General features: G+C 57.4%; 2 protein-coding genes across 5 annotated transcripts in view; one reads left to right on the top strand and one right to left on the bottom strand.

The window, feature by feature from the left end:
• Positions 1-73: 73 nt before the first annotated feature.
• Positions 74-16,929, bottom strand: LPIN3 (lipin 3). 3 transcript variants are annotated; one of them, XM_078057206.1, is made up of 21 exons: positions 16,792-16,929; positions 12,961-13,104; positions 12,615-12,814; positions 11,341-11,436; positions 10,122-10,402; positions 9,845-9,937; positions 9,381-9,501; positions 8,868-9,210; positions 7,962-8,061; positions 7,661-7,821; positions 7,116-7,209; positions 6,948-7,017; positions 5,215-5,307; positions 5,096-5,139; positions 4,258-4,384; positions 3,201-3,349; positions 2,929-3,015; positions 2,325-2,477; positions 2,016-2,130; positions 1,833-1,936; positions 74-1,670 (listed from the first exon to the last, which is right to left on the bottom strand). In XM_078057206.1, exons 3-21 carry the CDS (start codon positions 12,804-12,806, stop codon positions 1,526-1,528), a joined length of 2,568 nt encoding a protein of 855 aa, XP_077913332.1. In that variant the 5' UTR covers positions 12,807-12,814; positions 12,961-13,104; positions 16,792-16,929; the 3' UTR covers positions 74-1,525. The 3 variants fall into 3 exon arrangements, with proteins under 3 accessions (XP_077913332.1, XP_035977269.2, XP_077913333.1); XM_036121376.2 differs by having other exon boundaries at positions 10,137-10,402; XM_078057207.1 differs by lacking the exon at positions 16,792-16,929 and adding an exon at positions 16,667-16,785.
• A 197-nt stretch (positions 16,930-17,126) lies between these two features.
• Positions 17,127-20,569, top strand: part of ZHX3 (zinc fingers and homeoboxes 3) — a 128,232-nt gene continuing 124,789 nt past the window's right edge. Inside the window, exon 1 of one of the 2 annotated variants that reach the window (XM_078057205.1) lies at positions 17,127-17,929. The gene's annotated coding sequence lies outside the window, so the exon portion shown is untranslated. The remainder of the gene's footprint in view (positions 17,930-20,569) is intronic. The other variant, XM_078057196.1, reaches the window with a different exon arrangement.

Here is a 20,569-nt window from a genome sequence, read left to right as displayed (position 1 = left end):
GATAGTTTCTGAACCAAGGACCAGAGGTTTCCAGCTCCCCCCGTCCTTTCGGACAGAGCAGAAACACAAAGACTCAGCTGAGAGGTTTTTTATTTCTTTCGACCCTCCCCTCAGGTGAGGGCTTACTTAGGCAGCTGTAGATTCCCTGAGAAAAGGACAGGGTCCAGACCTTCTGTTTAGAGACCCACCTCAATTTATTCTTTTCCTTCTCTTTCCCAAAGATGCTTCAGGGCCTCTGGTCCCCACACCCTCCTCTCCTTTCCATCTGGGGGGGAAATCCTGCCCACCCACCCCCCAGGTTAGGGAATCTCTCCAGAGAGTAGATGTCATGGCCTAAGTGAGGCCAGACTCTGAACGGGAAGCCAGGGGAGAAAAAGGGCTCCAGGCCTAGTTTCCAGCATCCTAGCACAACCCCGGCCCCACCTGGGTGTTCGCTAAGTGGTGAGAAACTCAGGTCTGACAACCTGAAAACACAGTGTTCATCTGGCCTGCAGAGTTTCCAGAGACCCTGATGCCCATCTCTGTTGAGGCTCCTGGCCTCCATTTCCCCTCAGCAGCACAGGCCTTCCTGTGCTATGTTCCAGGTCTCTATAGCCCTGCCTTCTGGTTTCTTCCCTCCACTGTGGTGCTGTTGGGGGAGGGCAGGCCTGGATTAAAGCTTTTAGCCCGTCTAAAGGTATTTTCTTCCCCAAGGACGGTAGGCCGGAAGGCTGCAGTGGGCTGCCAGCCCGGCTTCCTACAGCCCCTCAGGCAAGAGCTCGCTCAGCAGCTGTGTGGGCCCCGAACTGACCAGCAAAGTCTAGGGAGGGTGGGCAGGTCACCGCCACCCACACTGGCAGGGTTTGGGGCTGTGTCCTCAGGGGAGGTGCTCAGAGGAACAGGAGAAGCAGCTGGGTATGGGAGAGGCCCAGGGGGAGCCACACTCCCTCCGCCCTTGCACTGCCCTGGGATCCCTGTTCCTTGATGTCTGAGCACCCAGGGTTGGGGTGTGCTGAGATCCTGGGGCACAAGGGAGAGCAGTGAGGTCTGGCGCAAGAGCTGTGGGAAGGGGCCAGGGTTATGGAAGGGTCTGGCTTCAGAGGGTTTGCTCCATGCTGCCCAGATGCTGCTCAAGCACTCCCCCCTGCTGCCGCCAACCCCCTCCTGTGCGGGCAGGTCTCGAGCCTCACAGGCCTCCCTCTCCTCTCCGTGCTGTCAGGAGTTGAGGCAGTGTACCAGGGGGACAGGGACAGGGATGTCAAGGGCACGGAGAATCCTGCAAGGGCCCAGGTGATCATCATTCCACTGCTGGGCAGAGCCCTGCTGAGGCCTGGAGCGGCTGCCCCACTTCCTGCGGATCAGCTGGAGAAGGCAGGAGACAGGACAGGGAGGAGGGAGGGTCTCTGTGGCTGCCAGTCGGCCCTCAGCCCCCTCCTTCCCTTCAGTGGACCGGCCCCCTGGCAGCCAGCTTGCAACCTCCCGTTCCCTGGGAACACCCAGTCAGTTCTGGGGCCTGGCCAGGGAGGAGGGGGCAGCTGGGGCCGGTTCAGGCCAGGGCATCGAGGTCCACAGTAACCAGCGGCTCCCGCCAGTAGCAGAAGTTGCTGTATTCAGGGCTGGCCAGGTCTGTGCTGGGGCCACGGGCCACAGGTGGGAAGAGGAGCTCAACCACCTCGCCCAGCCGCTCATACCTGTGGGCAGAACAGGGTCAGCACCGAGAGCCTGAGCGGCCACCAGGCCCCAGCCCCCACCACGTCAGGCAGAGGAGACCTGGATGGAAGTGAGGCCCAGGGAGAGGCTGGGGCATGGGGACGTGGGAGGGGTGGGGGACCCATGACAGGGTTTGGCCTCACGTGGATTTGTGGTTCTTCATGAGCTCCTGGATGAGCTCTCCCCGGGGGTTGACTGTGAAGATTCGAGATTCAGGGAGGCCCACCTGCCGGTAGGCAGTCACATCCTATGGGGGACAAGGAGGGGCTGATGGGCTGGGGGACAGGGAGGAGGCGGCCCGGCCCGTGGGGAGGGGACACACTCACGTTGGGCCTGTTCCCAAAGGCAGCATAGAAGGGCTGTTCGTTGGGCAGGAACAGCTGCCGGATGTCACTCAGGCAGGCAATTTTGAACACCTCTGGTTTCTTCTCAATCACCTCCCTGGGGCAGCCGGGGCCATGGGCAGGAGAGGGAACCGAGGAGGGGCAGCCATCAGAGGACGGCAGGGTCAGGTGACACAGGGCAGGATTCAACTGACACCCAAGCATGGCCGGATGCTGGCCTAGCCTGAGCCGCCAGCGAGCCTGTCACTCCCCGCAAGGACCCCTGGGCTTGTATCTCATAGGGCTGGTTACCTGTGGAGGGCGGAGAAGAGGCTGCTGGGAGACAGCAGGATGGGGCCCTTGGGGAGGCCGCAGCCCCGCTCGCTCACCCACTGTAGGTAGGCCTTGGTGAGGTCAGCCATGCCAATGGCCCGTGCCGAGCAGTACAGGAACTTGAACCCGTTTCTGGAGGTGGGGGTAGGAGAGGCCCAGAGCCATCAGAGACCAGCCATTCCTTGGCTTCGGCCAGCTCAGCGCAACCCCGTGGCTCTGGCCTTCAAACCCAGAGGCCTTTGCAGGGAGGGGACTTAGGGAGAACATCGGGGAGAGGTGCCCGCAGTAGCTGTCCCAGGGAGGAGGAGCGCGGACAGCGTCCTGAGGCCCAGGCGGACCAGCATGGACAAAGGTTTGAGCAAGTCTATAGGCCCCTCCTGCAGCATGAAGACCAGCGGTTAGACTCAGAGGCCAGATGACAGGAGATGAGGGCTTCATGGGAGAATGAAGGACCATCCAGGGACATGCCCGGGGTTTCTTCCCTCGTGGGTCCCCAAGCCTGGATTCCTGGGGCAAGGGCTGTGGTGGCCTCAGACATCCTGTCATTCCCTCCCTGGGGCCCTGCCCCAGCCCAGGCACTCACAGGTGGATTTTGTGGTAGAGACTGGTGATGCCCTGGTGTGTCCAGTCTTTCCCCAGCTGGGGCAGAATGTGGCCCAGAGCGTCCGACCTACAGCCACAGAAGAGGGGTCACTCTGAGGCAGCCCCACGTAGCCCTCGCGTTCCACCACCCCCAGCCCCCAGGACAGTGCACTGGGGGGGAGGAGGAGGGCCTTTCTTGACATCCCCCTTCCCGCAGCACAGAGGAGGCCAGTCCCAGGCCCTCCCTCTCTCCCCTGGCCAACCAGGCCTCACTTGGTAATGGTCCCGTCGATGTCCGAGATGACCACCTTGTCGTCCCACTTCCACAGATAGATGGTGGCCCTGCAGCGGCAGGTGCCCTGGTACTGGGTGGTCACACTGAAGACCACGTCATTGGCACCTTCTTGCAGGTTCAGGCGCCGCTGGGGCCAGGCAAAGGGGGGAAGCTGTGATCCCCATGGGCCTCTCATTCCCCTCTGCCTCCCAACTCAGAGAACCTGCCTGAATTCATCAGAGACAGCCACACGCAGACACATCCGTACGGGTAGAGGGCGACCTCGGGGAGTGAGGGAGTACAGAGTGCTGGTCGGGGCCCACACGGGCCCAGACACAGGAGCCCTAACCTCCCTTCCTGCCCCCGTTGGGATGCAGCTCACAGGCAAAGCCTGGCCCATGGCTGCCACCCAGTTTCTCAGGTCAGCCCTAAGGCTGACCCTGCTCCTGGCACGGAGACACCCCACTCCCTCGAGATCCCCACAGGTAGCCTCCCGCCTGGGGCTAGGGTACTCGTGACATCCGTCCATAGAGACTCCTAGCCCTGTCCTTGGTCCATAGAGAAGAATCAGGGCAGCTCTCAGCCACAGCCGGTGACCAAGGCTATTGGGCCCTGGCTGACCCCAAAGTGGGTGTCACACTGGGGTACCGTACAGATGGTCGCTGCCCGCCCTGGGCACCGCCCTGACAGAGCCCCGCTTGGGGGCCAGTGACTAAGCTCAAAGACAGGGCTTGGGGGCAGGGACGGCCAATATCTGAGGGGCTGTCATCAGCCTTTGATTCCTTCAGAGTGGCCTCTAAGAGCTGATCCAGAGCCGGGAACCCACCGCAGGTAGATACTTTAAGACAACATAGGGAAGACTTTTCCCATAAGAGCATCCAACAAAGAAATGGGCTGGTGCATAAAGAAGCAAGCCCCTGACCCTGGAGGTTTTCAAGCAAAGGCTGTTAGGGAGGCTGCCGAGGGGATGGATTCTGGGCTCTGGGAAACTCAAGGCTCCACAGAGCCAAATGATCTCAGCCCCAGCCCCCCTCCCCCTCCCACGCACACACTCACTATCTGATTGGAGGAGAGGCGGAGGGACTTCTTGTAGGCGGGAGTCGAGGGTGGCAGAGAGGGGGCGTCCAGGATCACAGGGCTCTCTGGGGCATCATCCTCACTACTCAGGACATCAGTCTTCTCCCTGCAGGCAGCCCGGCTCTCAGGCCACTCTCCCCAGCCAAGGCCCTACACTCCCAGTAGATGTTCACCCCTCAGCCCATGCCACAAGGAACCTGGGGCTTGTCCCTGTTCCTCCAGAGGATCAGAAACCCCACCATGGTGCCACCCATTTGGAGAGGGGTACAGACATAAGGACGCAGCCCAGCAGTACGCACCCAGAAAGGGGCCAGCAGAGCTGAAGCTCCTGGCCCTCGGTGCCTAGCCAAGGTAGCCTTGGAGATGTTTATCTGTAAAACCTAGCGGTGCGTCTTAGGGCTTATTACCAATCCCACCTGCTTAGGCTTCAGCTGACCTGCCCTTGGTCATCCCCCACCCAAGCTTGGGTGTTCTGGTCACTTGAGAGATGAAAAAGGCAAGGTCAGCCTGCCCCTGGCAAAGAGGGGAGGCCCTGCCCCTCCTTAAGACAGTAGTCCCTGGTCTGGGTCAGGAGTCTGGGCACCCAGTCCAGCTCTGCCAGTTCCCAGCTCTAGGACTTTTGGTGTAGCTATAGGCCTCAGTTTTCCCATCTGTGAAATGGGGACATTTCTCAAGAAAAAGAAAGGGTGTAGAAGTGATCGGGTAGTGACAAAGAACCATAGCTGGGGGAGAGGTGCTGGCGTCACCCCTGCCCCCACAGGGATCTCCCCAAGGCTTGGCTCCAGCTGCAGAGCTCCAGCCATGAGGTCCAGCTCACCCCTGCTGCTCCCGGGCTGTGGTTTTCTCCGTCTGGGCACTGCTCTGTGGGAAGAACATACATCCAGTGAGCCCCGCCCCCTGCCTTGCTGACCACGCCCTTTGACCTTGACCACTCACCTCTCTGGCGGGGAAGTCCCGGCGTCGCCAGGAAAACCACCACCGTCCACCCTTCCGGGGCATCTTCTCCTTTTCCAGTTTGTCCACGGTGCTCTGAGGGCAGATAAAGGCCATGGCATTTTTCCCTGCACCACAAAAACCTACCTTTCATCGCCCCCATGAACCCAGAGTCTGGGGCTGACCCTAGAGCAAGGTGCTATCAACATCTGGAGGCTGAGGAAGCATACTCACCTCCATGCTGGGACTCCAAGCAATGACTCATGGAGCTAAGCACAGGAGACCAAGGGCCATTCCTGCCAGTCCCCACCCTACCCCAGCCTTGACCCCCTAGCTCTTGCCCAGCCTCGGCCAGGCCTCCAGATCCTACAAAAGTAGCTGAAGGCAGTGCTTTGGGACTTTCTCAGGATCTAGTACTCTCTGCATGATGCCACCAAGTGACAGCAGGAAGAACAGTCTATAGCCAGTACTCCCTTCAACGTCCAAGACCAACAGAGGCAACCCCAAAGGTCAATGACTCTATCCCATGCACGGCCTCCCTCTCTGTGTGTTATCACCGCTGTCTGGTGGGGGCAACATGACCTTGGGAAGATGCTGATTAGATTCGTGCTAGGTATTCCCAGGGGGAGCCCAGGAGAGCCTAGGCCAAGGCCCACCCAGGAGACATATCAGTGTCCTACAGACAGAATGGTGAACCCAAGTCAGGAGGACATGACCTGGAAGTGGGTCAGCCAGGGTACCCCCTTGAGCTGGAAACAGGCTGGGGGAGTCTCCCAGGGGCCTCAAGTGGTGGATCTGTCTGGGGGAGGTGAGGAGAGCCAAGCAAGAGAGTAACCCTCCTCCTTCCCACAGGCTCTGATCCTAGCTCAGACCCAGAGCCAGCCAGAGGATAGAGCCGAGTGTCACCAAAGGGAGGCGTCAGCTGTCAAAATCTGGATGGTGATGTTCTTGGGCAAGTCTAATCAATGCAAGAACAATGGGCCAGATCGGGGCAGGGGAGCCAGTGGCGGGGCGGGGGGTGCGGGGGGCAGGTGCAAGTCAGTGAGGGTAGAAGTTCTGGGAAGGACTGAAAAGACTGGGTTCCTTCCCACCTCTGAGCATCAGCACATGCTGTTCCCTGTCCCTCATCTGCTTACGGATTATTCATCCTTCAGGTCTCTGCCCAGGGGGCACGTGCTCAGCAAACCCCCGTTTTAGCCTCTCAAAGCACGCAACCTCTCCTTCCCAATACTCACGGTTGAATTTTATATTCATCTGGCTGAGTCTTATGATTAACTGTCTTTCTAGGAGGGCATGACTGTGGGGACAGGACAGCCTGTGCCTGGTACACAGTAGGTACTCAACAAATGCAGGCCAATAAAGCAAGCGATGCTGCAGCCCAGCCCGGAGAGCTGCTCGGGGTAAGAGAAGGAGCGGGGCCTCTGTCTCCCAAGCCTCGTCTCTCAGATCTAAAAGCCTCCTGTGGAAGGTTATCATCCTCCCCCGGTGTGCCCTGAGCTCCTTCGAAGTCAAGTCCAACCCTGATGGGATTCATCCAGGCCAGGAAGCCAGGGCGGGGTGGGGCTTTGTCCGCACAGCACAGGGTGAGGTTCCAGGGGCCCTCAGTGGCTCCTCTCACAGTGGGTCTTGCAGCTGGTCAGCCCCAGGCCCATCTCTGCCCACTCTCCGCTTCTTGGCCAAGGGCCCCACAGTGGGCCCACTTTCCTCTGCAGGCCCGGTGGTGCTCTAACCATTACCTTGGGCAAGTTTCTCTGGAAGGCTTGCAGGGAGAGGATCATGGGGGCGGCCACAGCCCAGTTATAATGCCTGGAGAGACAGAACGGGGAGTCGGGACTGCAGTAGCCATGGGGCGGTGGAGGGCAGGGCCACCCTGGGGCTGCCAGCGGCTCAAGCTTGGTACTCACTTCTCATTGATCTTCACCACCAGGTTTGGGTGCTCAAGGAGGCCAGGGTTTTGGACGAGGTCCTGGTAGGAGACGATGTGCTGGTTGAACTTCTCTGGGCACAGAGGCAGAGAGTAAGGAGTGAGGCTGACATGTCTGATGTGACCTGCTGCCCCAGCCCCTCCCGGATCCCCCCCCACACACACACACTCTACCACTCAGGCCTCCTGCAGGTTGGGTCTGGAACCCAGCAGGGCTCCTCTCTACCTGTGGTGTTTGCACCTGCTGTGCCCACCATCCCCAAAAGTTCTACTTTTGGCACTCGCCATCCTGGATTCACAGGGTAAGTCACAGCTTAGCATTAAGCGTTTGCTTCACAGGGCCTTGGGAATGCCCTGCTCTCGCTGGCTGCACGGGGCTCCACAGAGCAGAGAACAGCAAGGGCGCCCAGTCTAGCCTCACACCTCTGCTGCCCCCCCCACACACTCTGGGGGCCTCCCCGCCCTCCCCAGGTCCCTGGGCTCAGTGCCAATCCTTGGAAGGGCTCAGGCCTTGGTCAGACATACCCAAGGAGATGTCCCGGCTCTCAGCGAGTCCGCCACAGAGGGACAGCTCTATCATATCCACCATGTCCAGAGTGGGTTCTGGCTCCTGTTCGGGGTTGGGGTCTCCCAGGGGCTTCTGGCTGTTGGGTTCACTCCACCTTCTGGGCCCCAGTCCACAGTCACTGGGGGCAGAGGGGCCAACAGTGATGTGACTACAAAGAGGCTGGGGGGAGGAGGGCCCACCCTCTCAGGCCCTTGGTAGCCAACCCCTGGCCCCACCAACCCCCATCCCAAGACACCCTGGCACCCAGCACCCAGGCACCTCTGGGGGAAGTAAAGGGCTGCATTCTCAGAATCCAGAGAGGGCAAGTCGTCCAGATAGATGTCACTGGGGCCCAGATGCTGGCTTCTCTTCAGGGAGCCTAAGGGCAGAGGGGACACCTCTAGTCCTAACATGTGCTTAGTAGCATGAGCAGGAGGTGTCCCCTTGTCTTTGAACACCCTAAAGCAGCGCTGTCTGGTAGAACTTTCGGGGATGGTAGAAATGTCCCATCTGCCCGCCCAATACCACCAGCCACACGTCACTATCCGCGCAATGAAGATGTGGCATGATGGAGATACAGAATTGTATATGGTATTTAATTTCAAGTAATTTTAACTACATTTTACATAGCCATATATAGCCAGCAACTACTGATTTGGACAGTGAGTCCTAGTACCTTCCCACACTCTTAGGATAAACCCCAGCTCCTGCTCCAGCAATGATCCAGCATGTGCTCATCTTGCTGGCTTCCTCCCCACAACCCTGCCTTGCTCAAGACACACCAGCTGCCTCCCTTCCTAGACATGCAACCTCTCTCCCACTTCATGGCCTTGACACATGCTCTTCCCTCTGCCCAGAATTCTCTTCCCTTGATCCTCACTTGGCTGGGTCTTTATCGTTCGCGTCTCAGCTCACGCATCCCCCACTCGGAGAGGCCTTCCCCGACCACATGATTTAAATAGCCTCCGTGCCCACCGATGATTCTCTTCTGTGTCACCCATGACATGCTCTTCTCTGCTTACGCATGCTTCATCTAGCTCCCTCACTGCGAGCCCGTGAGGGCTGGAGCCAAGCACAGTGCCAGGTACGCAGTAGGTGCTCAAAACATGCTTGAAGTACCAGAGTCCACCCAGGGGGTTATGTGAGGCCAGGGAAAACCCTGGGAGAGGGCCAACCATCACTCACCTTCCCTCCTGGAGCCCCCCTCTGGCTCCCTGGTAGCCACTGGGCCCTCCAGGGTGGCCCAGCTCCAGGATTTCGAGGGAAGAGGCAGGCCTGCATCCCTGCGGCTCTGAGGCGTGGTCTCCCTTCTCTCAGGAGTGGGGAGAGGGGAGCCCACCAGAGCGGGAGGCTCCGCGTCAGTAGGAGGAAGGTCAGTACCAGCCCCTGCTTGCAGGATTAGGGGTCCCGAAGGGTCCGCACCAGCCACAGAAGCGGAGGGGGTGCCGGGCTCTCCCTGAAGAGGACAGGCTGACCCAGCCCTGCCATCAGCGACCTTCGAGGACTCAGGCCACTCTGCTTTGGCCACCTTTGGTCAAACAAATGGGGTGGGGGAGGGGATGTGAACCAGCGCAGGGCCTGCCTCCCACACCCCACAAGGCCTTGGGGGTCCAAGTCTCAGTCACTGCACTTCTGACCCGCAGGGGACCACCGAGCCCCTGAAAGGCAGGGATGGGAGGCTGACATGGAGTCACTCACCTTCGGCAGCCTCCCCCAGGCCCACTGTATGTGGGATTCAGCTCGTGGGGGGCTGGGCTCGGGGGTCCGCAGCTCCAGCTCTGAGTCACTCTTAGGGGATGTGAGCCCACCCGGCGGGAGGCTGCGGGAAGCGAGAACTTAGAGGCCCTCAAGCCAGCCTGTCGCCCACCACTGCCCACCCCAGCCTGAGGAAAAAAATATTTATAATACATATTTGTGCCTCTGTTGGATCCAGAATGTATAAATATACGGAAGACTCCTACAAACCAACAATAATGAGGCAAGCTAGTAAAAAAAAAAAAAATGGGCAAAGACCTGAATAAACACTTGGCACAGGGGATGTAGAACTGGCTGGAAAACATATTAAACGTGTTCTACGTCATTATTCATCAGGAAGATATAAATAGAAACCACTCGGAGACCTTGGCCTTGGGTCCCTGCCTGCTGGCCACCTAGACTCTCACCTGGCCTGGGGGCCCCACTCGCCATCAGAGTAGGGGTAGATGTCTCTGGCTTGCGGTAAGGACTCCCCTTCTGACTGGACGCTGCTGAGGGGGCTGCAGGGAAATAAATGGTCACCGACAGGACCGGGCACCCCAGGTAGCGCGTGGGGTCCTGGGTGTCAGGGGCTCGGGGAGGTGAAGCCCGGAGAAGTCACGGCCCTTGTCCAGGGTCACAGAGCAGCAGCAGAGGAAACGGTGCTTGAACCCTGGGTGGTATCCCCCACCCTTAGCCCCCCACCTGGTCCGCACACACCCTGGGGGCTCTGGCCTTGGCTTTTCCAGCAGGGACAGCTCACTGTCAGCGCCTATCTCCAGCTCCTCCGAACTAGAATTGGCTGCCACCGTGCCCTCCTTCCGCCTGGGCTTCCTCCTGCGAAGCCTCTTCTTCCGCCCAGTGGAGGGCACCCCGTCAGAGATGGCCTCAGGCTCACTGGCTGTGCTCAGCTGGGAGTCTGAGGGGAGCCCAGACAGGTCTCCACAAGGGATGGGCGATGTGCACAGACAGGGAGGTACGTGTTCCTGGGAGACAGACCAGGGGCTAGAGCCTGGGGGGCCACCCTCGCCACCCAATCGTTCTGAGCCCTGCCTGAGTCCCAGGGCCTGGGTGTGAGCTCATTCGGGCTCAGGAAAACAGGCACGGAGGCTGGTCCGAGGCAGCAGCAGCAAGGCCTCGCAACCGGGCCCGGGTGCCACACGAACCACCCTGTCCAGGGAGAACCCTGGACCTTGGCTACTCATCTCCTCCTCCGCCCACACCTGCTTTCCCTTTAAGACTCAGCCAGACATCACCTCCTCCAGGAAGCTTGCCCTGATTAACTCCAGCCCCAGTTCCAACCCCCTCCACTGCCATGACCATATAGTTCCATCATCTGTTGTTGATATGTCTGGCTCCCAGGCTGGTCTGGGAGCCCTCTTTGCAGGCAGGGGTGACCCATCACCTGAGTCCACTGCACAGTGTCGGGCATACAATAGGGGCCTATTTAAAGTTTGTGAAGCTCAGACTGTTGAAACACCTCCCGCTGGCTTGTGTTGGGCTCTGCCTCCCTTCTGAAACACCCCTCTCGTTGTCCCTCACCCTCATCCTTCCATGCTCTTAACTGCACCGAGCCAGCACCAGATCCAGAACAATCCATCTCATGCTTTCCAGCCCCCTCCCAGCCATGCAACAGCACTCTCCTCCTTTTCAGGCCGCCCAGGGAAGGCCTCCTTTTCACCCTCCAGGGGCCCAGCTCCAGTGTCCTCTTCTGAGAAACCTTCCCCAGCTTTCCCCAGATAGGAAATCAGCTCTTGCTGCCCCCATCCCAATTCTGCTTAGGCTCCAACAGCATGCTGGGAGTGCCAGCCCTAGCTGATCCCCCCACCCCCATCAGACTTGCTGCTAGGGTGGTTCCCAGGGGCAGGTCGGTGACAGGGCCCAAGGTCCAGCCCAGAGGGGGCAGGTGCCGCAAGGCACTTACATCATTGCTCTCCAGTTCCTGGATGAAGAAGGCCTCCCCGCTGTCCCCCAGCTTCATGTGCAAGTCCACAGGCTCCCCGTTAATCTCGATGTCGACCTGTAAAGGGGTGTGGTGGCGCACAGTCCCCACCATTGTCCCTCACCCCCACACTCTGTTCTACTGGCCCCCCTTCCCCTCTGGAGCACTGCGCTTGCTGGAACTCCTACCCCCCAGCCCCTGGTGTGCCTGGCTGCTCCCTACCCCGAGGCTCTCTGCTCAGGCTCCCCTTTGCAGAGAGGCTGCACTGAGTTCTCCACCCCCCAGCCCCCCATTTTTCCATTCTCTGGGCTTTCTTGCACATACCACTGTCTCAGTATTCTTGTCTGCCTTGATTTCTGTTCTTTCTGCCACACCCCATCAGAACAAGACATGACCCATCTTGTCGCCGCTGTGTCCCCAACCCCCAGAGTGCTTACTGACTACATGAACAACGGTACGAAGGACCACTTTCTAGGCACTGATGGAGAGTTTTATCTGGACTCTCCCCTTTAACCTCCCAGCAACACTGTGCAGTAGCTCCTATCCCTACCCCCACTTTATAGACAAGGAAACCGAGACCCCAGGGGTGTTATGTACTGGGAGGTGGCCAAGCGCGGCTGTGAGCCACGAAGTCTGCCCCAGCTCTTTACCGCCTCGCTATACAGTCCCCCACAAGCTGACACTTTCCTGTTAGGATTCTGGCACGTTCCTAGGGGCCCCATAGGAAGGGGATTTGGACCCACCAAACCTCTTTTCATACTCCAGACCTCATCACTAAAAAAAAAGCTGTCATGTTCACCTGGGCCCAGAGAAGACAGCACAACTTTCCGAAGGGAGAGAAGCTGACCTTTTGAGTGCCACCCACATACCTGGCCCTGGGACAGTGTTATCAGCTCCTATCTCATTCTCCCAAATCACCCCTCCGGCACCAGGTAGATGAGAGTGTGCAACCATTTGCCCAGGTGGAGAGACTTACCAAGAACGCACAGGTGAGGTCTTAGTAAGCTGGAGCCAGGTCGGACGGCCCAGGTACCAGGGACAGCCCCACTGTGCGGCTCCCACAGGAAAATGGGAACCCTCCGGGACCCAAACCCCCAAACCAACCCCAAACTGTCAAAGAAAATGCAAAAGAACAGATGCTTGTCCAGAGCACAGATCCCCACCTGAGGGAGGTCTAGGCCCTCTCCTGGGACTGCAGGGGCTGCCCTGGCCTTAAGAGCCCACCCTGCCATGGCCCCTGGCTGGCCAGCGCTCACCACCTTCTCCCGAGACCGCAGGACGCCTAGCTTGCCGAAGCGCACGTGGAAGGGCGAGCATCGGAAGGAGCCGTCCACCTGCTTCACCACCAGCACGTCGATGCCACCACTCAGCGTGGCCGGGTTCAGGCCTTGGTATATGTCCTTCATCGTCCCCAACACCGTCCCTGCCAGTTGCCCCACGTAGTTCATGGCCGGTGCTGGCAAAGGGAGGAGGTGCTGGGACAAAGGCCGGGTCCACCTCCCTCAGTGGGGAGGCTCTGCAGCCCGGCCCCCAGGACCCCCAGGTCCCCAAGCATGGGAGCGGCAGACCAGGAGTGGGGGGCAAAGGTCTCCCCAGACTTACGGTGTGTTGCCCTCGGAGCGCCTTTGCAGACCGGAGGGATGGGCGGTGTGCCTACAGGTGTGGGTTCTAGCCCCGGCTCGCCCACCGACCTGCTGTGGGGCCCCTGGACACCTGCCTTACTTCTCCAAGTGCCGATCTCCGCATCTGTCAAATGAGAGCACTGGGTGAGGTGATCTGGAGTGCCCTGCGTCTCTAAATGCCGTGAGTAATGATAATGACCATGGTGTGCGGTGGCAGGGCTCGTTCCATCTTTGCAACAACCTGCGAGGCTGGCCGAGCGGGTGTCATTATTGCTGTTTACAGACAAGCTAGCTGAGGCTTGGAGTGATTTGCCCAGGACCATGACTAGTAAGGAGAGGAGCCAGGACTCAGACCCAGGCCTGTGTGGCTGCAGACCCCTCAGTGTGAACCACTGGGTGGGCCCAACTGCAGGGACAGGGGCAGGTCAGCACCCCTCCCTGATGCAATGGGTGGCAGCCTCATGATATATTAGGCCCAGGGCCTGGCTGGGTAATGGGTGACAGCCCTAAAGGCTGATCTCTTCCCAGTAAGTAGGGAGGAGAGAGTCTCAGTTCTTCCATCTGAGAAATAGGTTCATCTGTCTTGCTGCTTCCTAGTCTTAGGAGTTGGAAGGGGCCTTGCTGCACCATTGTGGCCGATCTGTGGAGAACCAGGGGTAGGGTACCTCAGGTACCTAGGGCTCTGCCCAGCTCTGTTTCTGGGGTCAGATACTTGAGGGAGGGCATTTCCTATAGTTGGGGGTAAAATGACCTCCCAGTTTACGGCCCCAAATATCAAACTCCTTCCCAGTTTCCCTGGAACAGGTGGGAATCCTATCCAAGATCCATAGCCTGACCCCAATGTCTCCAGGCCACAGTTCTCAGGCCTGACCCCCACTTCTGAGACCCTGGCTCAGCTGGCCAGGCCCGGAGACCCACATTCAGGCCTCAGGCTGGCCCCTACCCCACCAAAGCTGCCCCTCCTTCCCCCAGCCAGACCGGTCTCTCCAGCTTTCCCACACCAGGCAGAGCTAGGCAAGCCAGAAGCAGAAGGCTGTGGCAGCCATGGGGAAGAGCCAGGGCCGTAATGAGAGCTGCTTCCACGCTGGCACGATGCCCGCCCCACCAGCAGCAGCTCATGGCCCCTTCCCTGCTGGCCAGGCCAATGGCCTACTGCCCCTCTGGCTGCCAGGAGCCAGGCCATTCCATCTCCACATGGCACTCCCATCTCGCAGACCCCGCATCAGAACCCCTGGAGGACCACCTGCCATGCAAGACCACTCTTCAAAGAAGTTAAGTGACTTATCCATAGGCCATAGATGGGGCGGGGTGGGGAGAGTGATGACTCGTATCCCGGTTTCCTGACCCCATGTCATGGTTCCTGCCACCCCACAGTCCCCAAACCACCCCACAGTTGTCTGCAGGGAGGGCAGCCGCCCCAGCCCACCTCTGCACAACACTGCAATGCCTTGCCACTCAAAATGTGGCCTAGCAGCGTCAGCATCACCTGGGAGCTCATTAGAAACCTAGACCTTCAGAAACATAAGGTACAACTGGAATTGCTAAAATGAAAACTTGCAATAAAATGAAGCTTTCTGGACCCTGATAATGGCATTCAAATATAATATACAGTTTATCTGCAAAACACCCACTATGTGCTAGGTGAAAATTTCCACTTTGGTTCCTTCCTACACCAAATTCTGTGAATAAAGGTCAGACATGTGATGGGCAGGTCTCTAGATCACTGTGCTCAGGAAAAGCAGAGAAGACTCCAGAAGTTTCCAGGAATAAAGGAGCAAGCATGGGAGGGGCAGACCGGGAGTGGGGGCAAAGGTCTGCCCAGGTGGAGGCTCAGACCTTCACTATCTGCCCCGCTGAGGACGAAAGAGCTGGGCTGGGTAGTGACCGGCTTGGCTTGACCTAGTACAGAGTTTCTCAACTTCAGCATCATTGCCGTTTGGGGCTAGATAATCCTTCGCTTCGGGGGGATTGTAGGATGTTTAGCAGCATTCCTGGTGTCTACCCACTGATACCAATATCACACACCCTCCGGTGTGACAACCAAATTGTCTCCAAACATTGTCAGATGTCCCCCGGGGAACAAAACTGCTCTTCGTAGAGAGCCAATGAGGTAGTAGAGCTGAATGGCAGAGATGGCACCATCTCTGGGAGGCATGGGGTCCTACTCTGCTCCAGCTGTGGGGCATCCTCAGGCAAGTAATGTGCTAGCCTCAGTTTCCCCTTTATGAAACAAGGCCCCAATTTTTCAAACCCTCCTCAGCCTAGAATTCATTCCTCCCCCTGTTCCCCCCCACACTACGAGTGGATGCCCCCCACATCTGCCTGCTTAGCATTTGGGGGGACTCCAATGAGCTAAGCCCTGGGATCCCTCTTCTATCTGCACCCATCTCTGAAGGCATCTGCTCTCCCCCAGGACCCAGCTCTGCCTTCTTGGTCTTCTCCAAGAGCTCTGCTTGGCTCCCTTACACCACCCTTCACCCCAAACTAACATGTCTAAACTCAAACACTTCACCTCTCCCCCGGGGGAACCAGATCAGCTGAATTCCTCTCAGGATTCATGGGCATCCCTCCCTCCCGAACCCTCTGAATCCTATCCCCCCATTTCCTTCTCCTCCTGCTGTCCTAGGTCAAGGCATTACTACCGGATGCTCAGATCCTGGGTGGCAACAGGACACTGTAAGATACTAGACTATCTGGGTTTTTTTTTTTTTTTTAAGATTTTATTTATTTATTTGACAGAGAGAGACAGCAAGAGAGGGAACACAAGCAGGGGGAGTGGGAGAGGGAGAAGCAGGCCTCCCGCGGAGCAGGGAGCCCGATGCAGGACTCGATCCCAGGACCACTGAGCCACTCAGGCGCCCCTAGACTATCTGGGTTCTAATTCCCTCCCTGACACCTTGGGCAAGTCACTTCATCTCTCTGAGCTTCGGTTTCAGCCTCTGAAATGGGGATAGGGGATGTGTGAGTAATTAATGAGATAACTCACGGAAAGCACTAGTACACAGTAAATGCCCATAGGTGTCACCTATCAATAGCAGCATCTTTTTGGGCATCATGACAGCCTCAGTCACCCAGGCTGGTCCTGAGGGCACTACAGGTCAGACTGCAATGCACTGTCCCTGCCCACCGTTGAGAGGTTAGACTTCTTTCCATATCATTCCAGGCCCTCTTACACCATGGTGGCCCGCTTTTTGCAAAGTGAGCAGGTAGACTCCAGGCAGGCCTCACAGGGCGCCCAAGCCTCAGGGCCCACTTTGGAACACCCACAGGCCTCCCAGGCCAGCACACAGCTCTACCCCAGGGTCTGAGCTTCAGCCTTTCTGGGCTCCCAGATCTGGGGAAGGGTGAAGGTACAGCAGGACCAGAAGAAGCAGGAGGATAAGCATTCCTATAGCCCTGGAAGGGAGACAGCCCCACCCCTGGCTCCCCAGCACCCGTCACAGCTACTGGGTCTCACCCCATCTCCGCAGGGTGAGCAAGGGTCAGACCCTGTTTTGCAACACAGGACACTCAGTACCAGAGAGGGTGGGTGACCTCCCAAAGGCCTGGGGTGAAGCTGGGCCAGCCACCCCTGAGAGGTTTTGGCATCTTATCTCCTGATCCTATATTCTGGATGTCCGGGGTCCCGCAGCGGCTGGGCCAGGGAGGGGGACGAAGTGAGACCGGCCCCTCCACCCATGAGTTACCTTCTGATGTCCAGAAATGGACCCAGGCCCGCGGACAGGAAGAAACGTGGGTCAGATGGCAGGACAGACAGGCAGGGCAGGGCTGGGTAAGGGGTACCTCTTCTCAAGCCGGGGTTAGGCCCTACCTGGGGATCTGCCCACTGGACCTCCGGGATCCGGAAACGCCGCCTGAGTGCACGGGGTCAGCGGTAAGTGTCCTCGGCCCCACACTCAGTTGGAGCTTCCGTCTCCTCCAGGACCGGGTGAGATCCCGGCTCCGCCCCTTGAGCCTGGCGGGTGTCTGCAGGCCCCAATCCGCCCAGGCTCCACCCCCCCAAAAGACCCCGCCTCTGCCCAGTCCCCACGCCCAAGGGCGCCCTTTCACCTATAGAGGCTGGGCGAGGCCGGAGTTGAGGCCCCGCCCCGCGCAGGCTCCACCCCGGCCCCGCCCCGCGCCCTAGAGCGGCTAGATGGGACGTCCCGGTGGCCTGCCACCTACCCCACTGCCAGGAACAGCGGAGAAGTGGGGATTTTCGAATCGGGCCGATTTAGGCCCCCCTGGCTTTGCTTCCAGCTCGCTGTGTGACCTTGGGTAGGTTTTCCCCAACCCGAGCCTGTTTCCTGCTTTGGCAAAGGGGATAGCCACCTTGTAGGATTTTCAGGATTACATGGAATGACTTTGTGGGGCACCTGGCGCTCACACGTCCCCTCCTCAAGGGCAGCTTTCCCTGACCGTTCCCCCCGCCCCCCATTACACCCCGTAGACTGGACAGGAGCCTCGCGTTATATGCTCACATAGCCCACAGTTGTAATTTCATATTTGCTTGAATGACTATTTGATTATTGTCTGTCTCCTCATTTGAAGCTGAACTTTGTGAAAGCAGGTCGCGTTCATCCTTACACCCCCAGCTCCCAGTTCAGTGCCTGACATACAGCAGGAGCTCAATAAATGCCCGCTCCTTCATTCCATCCCTCTGACGCACCGGTGGAGCGGCAGCGGGCTCAATACTGCCACCGGCCAGCAGAGGGCAGGCGGTGACCAGCCTTTTGGCCCAGCTGACCGTCCTCTCGGCCGGCAGGCGCCGCGGGAGGGGACAGGTGAGCCTAGGTGCGCCCACGTCTGAAGAATCGGTGGGCCCGCGAGCCCCGGGCGAGGAGTCGGGCTACGCACGGCTTTTCCCTTCGGATCTGTGGCTCGCGGCCTGTCCTGGATCAGAGACCTCTCTCACAACCTGTGTGGATGTACGGCTCCTGCAAAGAAGATGAGCTGAGAAGAATCAGGAGGTGAGGGGGTTTGCTGTGAAGGAGGAGGGCACTGAGGAAAACCTTGGGGGGGGGGGACGCAATTATAAAGACCCAGGCTTAGAGGGCCCTGGGTGGTGGGGAAGGGGAGGTGGCCGCCATCGTTCTATGATCCTAGATGCCAGGACCTGGGTGGAGTGACCGGCCTCAGTGGTCCTCACTATAGCAAAAGTCATTTAGTGTCAGTCCTAAACCCAGGCTGAGTCTGGCTGGTGTCTCCGAAGAGCCCTGCTGGGAGCAGAGCTATCCCAAGGTGGCTGGAGGGCAGCAAGGCTGCGAACATATCTGTGGAAGCATTATATATATACCCATGATATTTACCCGTGGAAACATAGGAATCCCTCAAGGGAGCCTGGGAGGAAAGCAGAGGTCCAAGATTATGGCTACACAAGCCGCAGTCACTGTACCTCTTTGAAACTCAATTTCCTCATCTGCAAAACGGAGGTAACACCTACCTTGCATATTGTGAGGATTAAGCAGGATGAACTACATCAGTGGTTCTCAGCCTTGGCTGTGTGTTGAAATCACCATGACCCGGGGAAAATACTGATACCTGGGGTACTGGGATCACCTGGAAAATCTGCAGGTGTTTGCAATGTGCAGCCAAGGCTGAGAACTACTGAGCTAAATAAAAAGCTGAACACAGCACAGGGCACACACTAGGAATTCAGTAATGTTTATCACATTTTTTAAAAAAATGGAGCACATATTGTTTTCATTGTTCCTCATTAGAGAAAAAAAAAGTTGATATAAAGGTTGTTGCAGAAATTGGATTTCCGACAGGCTTGTTTCCGGAATTGTGAATCATCTGGGATTTGGTGATTATGGGGCTGGGGGAGACAGAGGCAGCCTCTGGTAGCATGATTTATCCCAATGCCCAACTGAGCTGACGGAGGCAGGGACCCCCTGTTCTAGCTTGCGGTTTATATAACCATTCCCATGGCGTCCTGTGAGCATGCAAGCAGTCTGAGCATTTGTGTTGATCATTTCTGGGGTTAAGGATAGAGGTACTCTCTGGGTACACTCTCCTCTCTGGGTACACTCACCGGGTGGGCCTATACCATCGACAACTGTTTGTTTCTTAAGTAACCCACAAGTGCAGGTGGCACCTCCTTCTTTATGGGACTTGGTAACCTTATGTGCTTCATTAAATTACAGACCCAGTGATTATTTACTGTGCTTCACTATTTCTTTGCTGGGCGAACCTGGCATGAAGTGGGAGGACCTGCTCACCCAGGCCTGCAGTTGTGACCACTTGTCTTGGCAGCAAGACTGGGCCCAGGAGCAGCTCCTCAGTCACTCCTGGTGGCCTCATTGAAAGGGGGAAAGTGAGGCAGAGGAACCTGGGGCTGGCTCCCTCCAGTATGGAGGCTTGGGGTTGGGGCAGGCAGTTGATGTCTGGCTCGGATTATCAGATTTAGCAAATAAAAATAAAGGACACCCAGTTAAATTTGAAGTTCAGATAAATAACAAAAGGTTTTTTAGTGTAAGTATGTCCCATGCAATTTGGGACATATTTATACTAAAAAAAAAAAATCGTTATTTATCTGAACTTCAAATTTAACTGGATATCCTTCATTTTTATTTGCTAAATCTGGCAGCTCTATGCCTGGCCAAACAGATGAGAAAAACCCAGCACAGGGAATTTGCTGCTGTGCCTCCTGCTCAATGTTGCCACATTTAGCTTCCTCCTGTCACTGCCCTGCTCCAGAACTGTGCATGGCTCCCATCTGCCTCCATAGCACAACCTGGACTCCCTGGCTACTGTGCTGGGCCTTGCTCTTCTGCCAGCCCAGCTGACCTGCTTGGGCCCTGACCTACCTCTACTGCTCATGTTTTCTCTGATGGCATGTGTTCCTCCCACTCCCAGTAGCATTTGCAAACACTTATTGAGCACCTACTGGGTGTAGGCACCATGCTTAGTTCTTCATCTGCATAATCTCATTTGATTCTCACAAAACCTCACATGGCAGGGACAGAAGTTATCCTATTTTATTGATGAAGAAACTGATGCCCCAACACAGTGATTCTTAAAATGGGGTTCCTGTGTCAGCATCAGCAGCACCTGGGAACTTTTTAGAAATGCAAACTCTCAGGCCCTCTTCCACACCTATGAATCAGAAACTCTGAGGGTGGGGCCCAACCATCTGTATTTTAATAAGACACCCTCCTCCCACCCGCCAGTGTTTCTGATGCGCTCTAGTTTGAGACCTGCTGCCCTAAGAAGTGAAGTGACTGTAGGGGTTTGTCACCAGGCAGAGGTCTAGAGGATGGCAGAGGACTGCCAGGCAGGGTGTTTATGATCTCACCATACCTGGGCCAGGCACTAGAGATGCTGCAGAGACCCCACAGTCTTGGGGTGGGTGGGGAGAAGGGAAAGGATAGACAGGTAGTCTAGCAATTGCGATGTAAGATGACTAGGCTTGGCGGGGCCAAGCCGAGGAGCCCATAGCAGGATGGGAGGGGGCCAAGGAGGGCCTTCCCAAGTAGATACGCAAGCTTGAAAAATAAGTCGTAATTAGTTAGATGAAGAAAGTTGGAAATGATGTTCCACGCGTAGGGACTAATTTGTAAAAAGGCCCTACAGAGCTACCTGGGGGTGGTTCAGTCTTGAAGAAGATG

The sequence above is a fragment of the Halichoerus grypus genome, chromosome 10 (assembly GCF_964656455.1).
Source record: "Halichoerus grypus chromosome 10, mHalGry1.hap1.1, whole genome shotgun sequence".
Lineage (NCBI taxonomy): Eukaryota > Metazoa > Chordata > Mammalia > Carnivora > Phocidae > Halichoerus > Halichoerus grypus.
This window is presented reverse-complemented; position numbering and strand designations above follow the sequence as displayed.

What these genes read in the sequence shown, in the direction of transcription:
- LPIN3 (XM_078057206.1), bottom strand. Translation starts at nt 12,806, where the DNA reads ATGAACTACGTGGGGCAACTGGCAGGGACGGTGTTGGGGACGATGAAG. An exon ending in ATCGACGGGACCATTACCAA is followed by an intron (nt 3,016 to 3,200) that starts GTGAGGCCTGGT and finishes CTGTGGCTGTAG; the next exon opens with GTCGGACGCTCTGGGCCACA. An exon ending in CCTTTGGGAACAGGCCCAAC is followed by an intron (nt 1,937 to 2,015) that starts GTGAGTGTGTCC and finishes TGTCCCCCATAG; the next exon opens with GATGTGACTGCCTACCGGCA.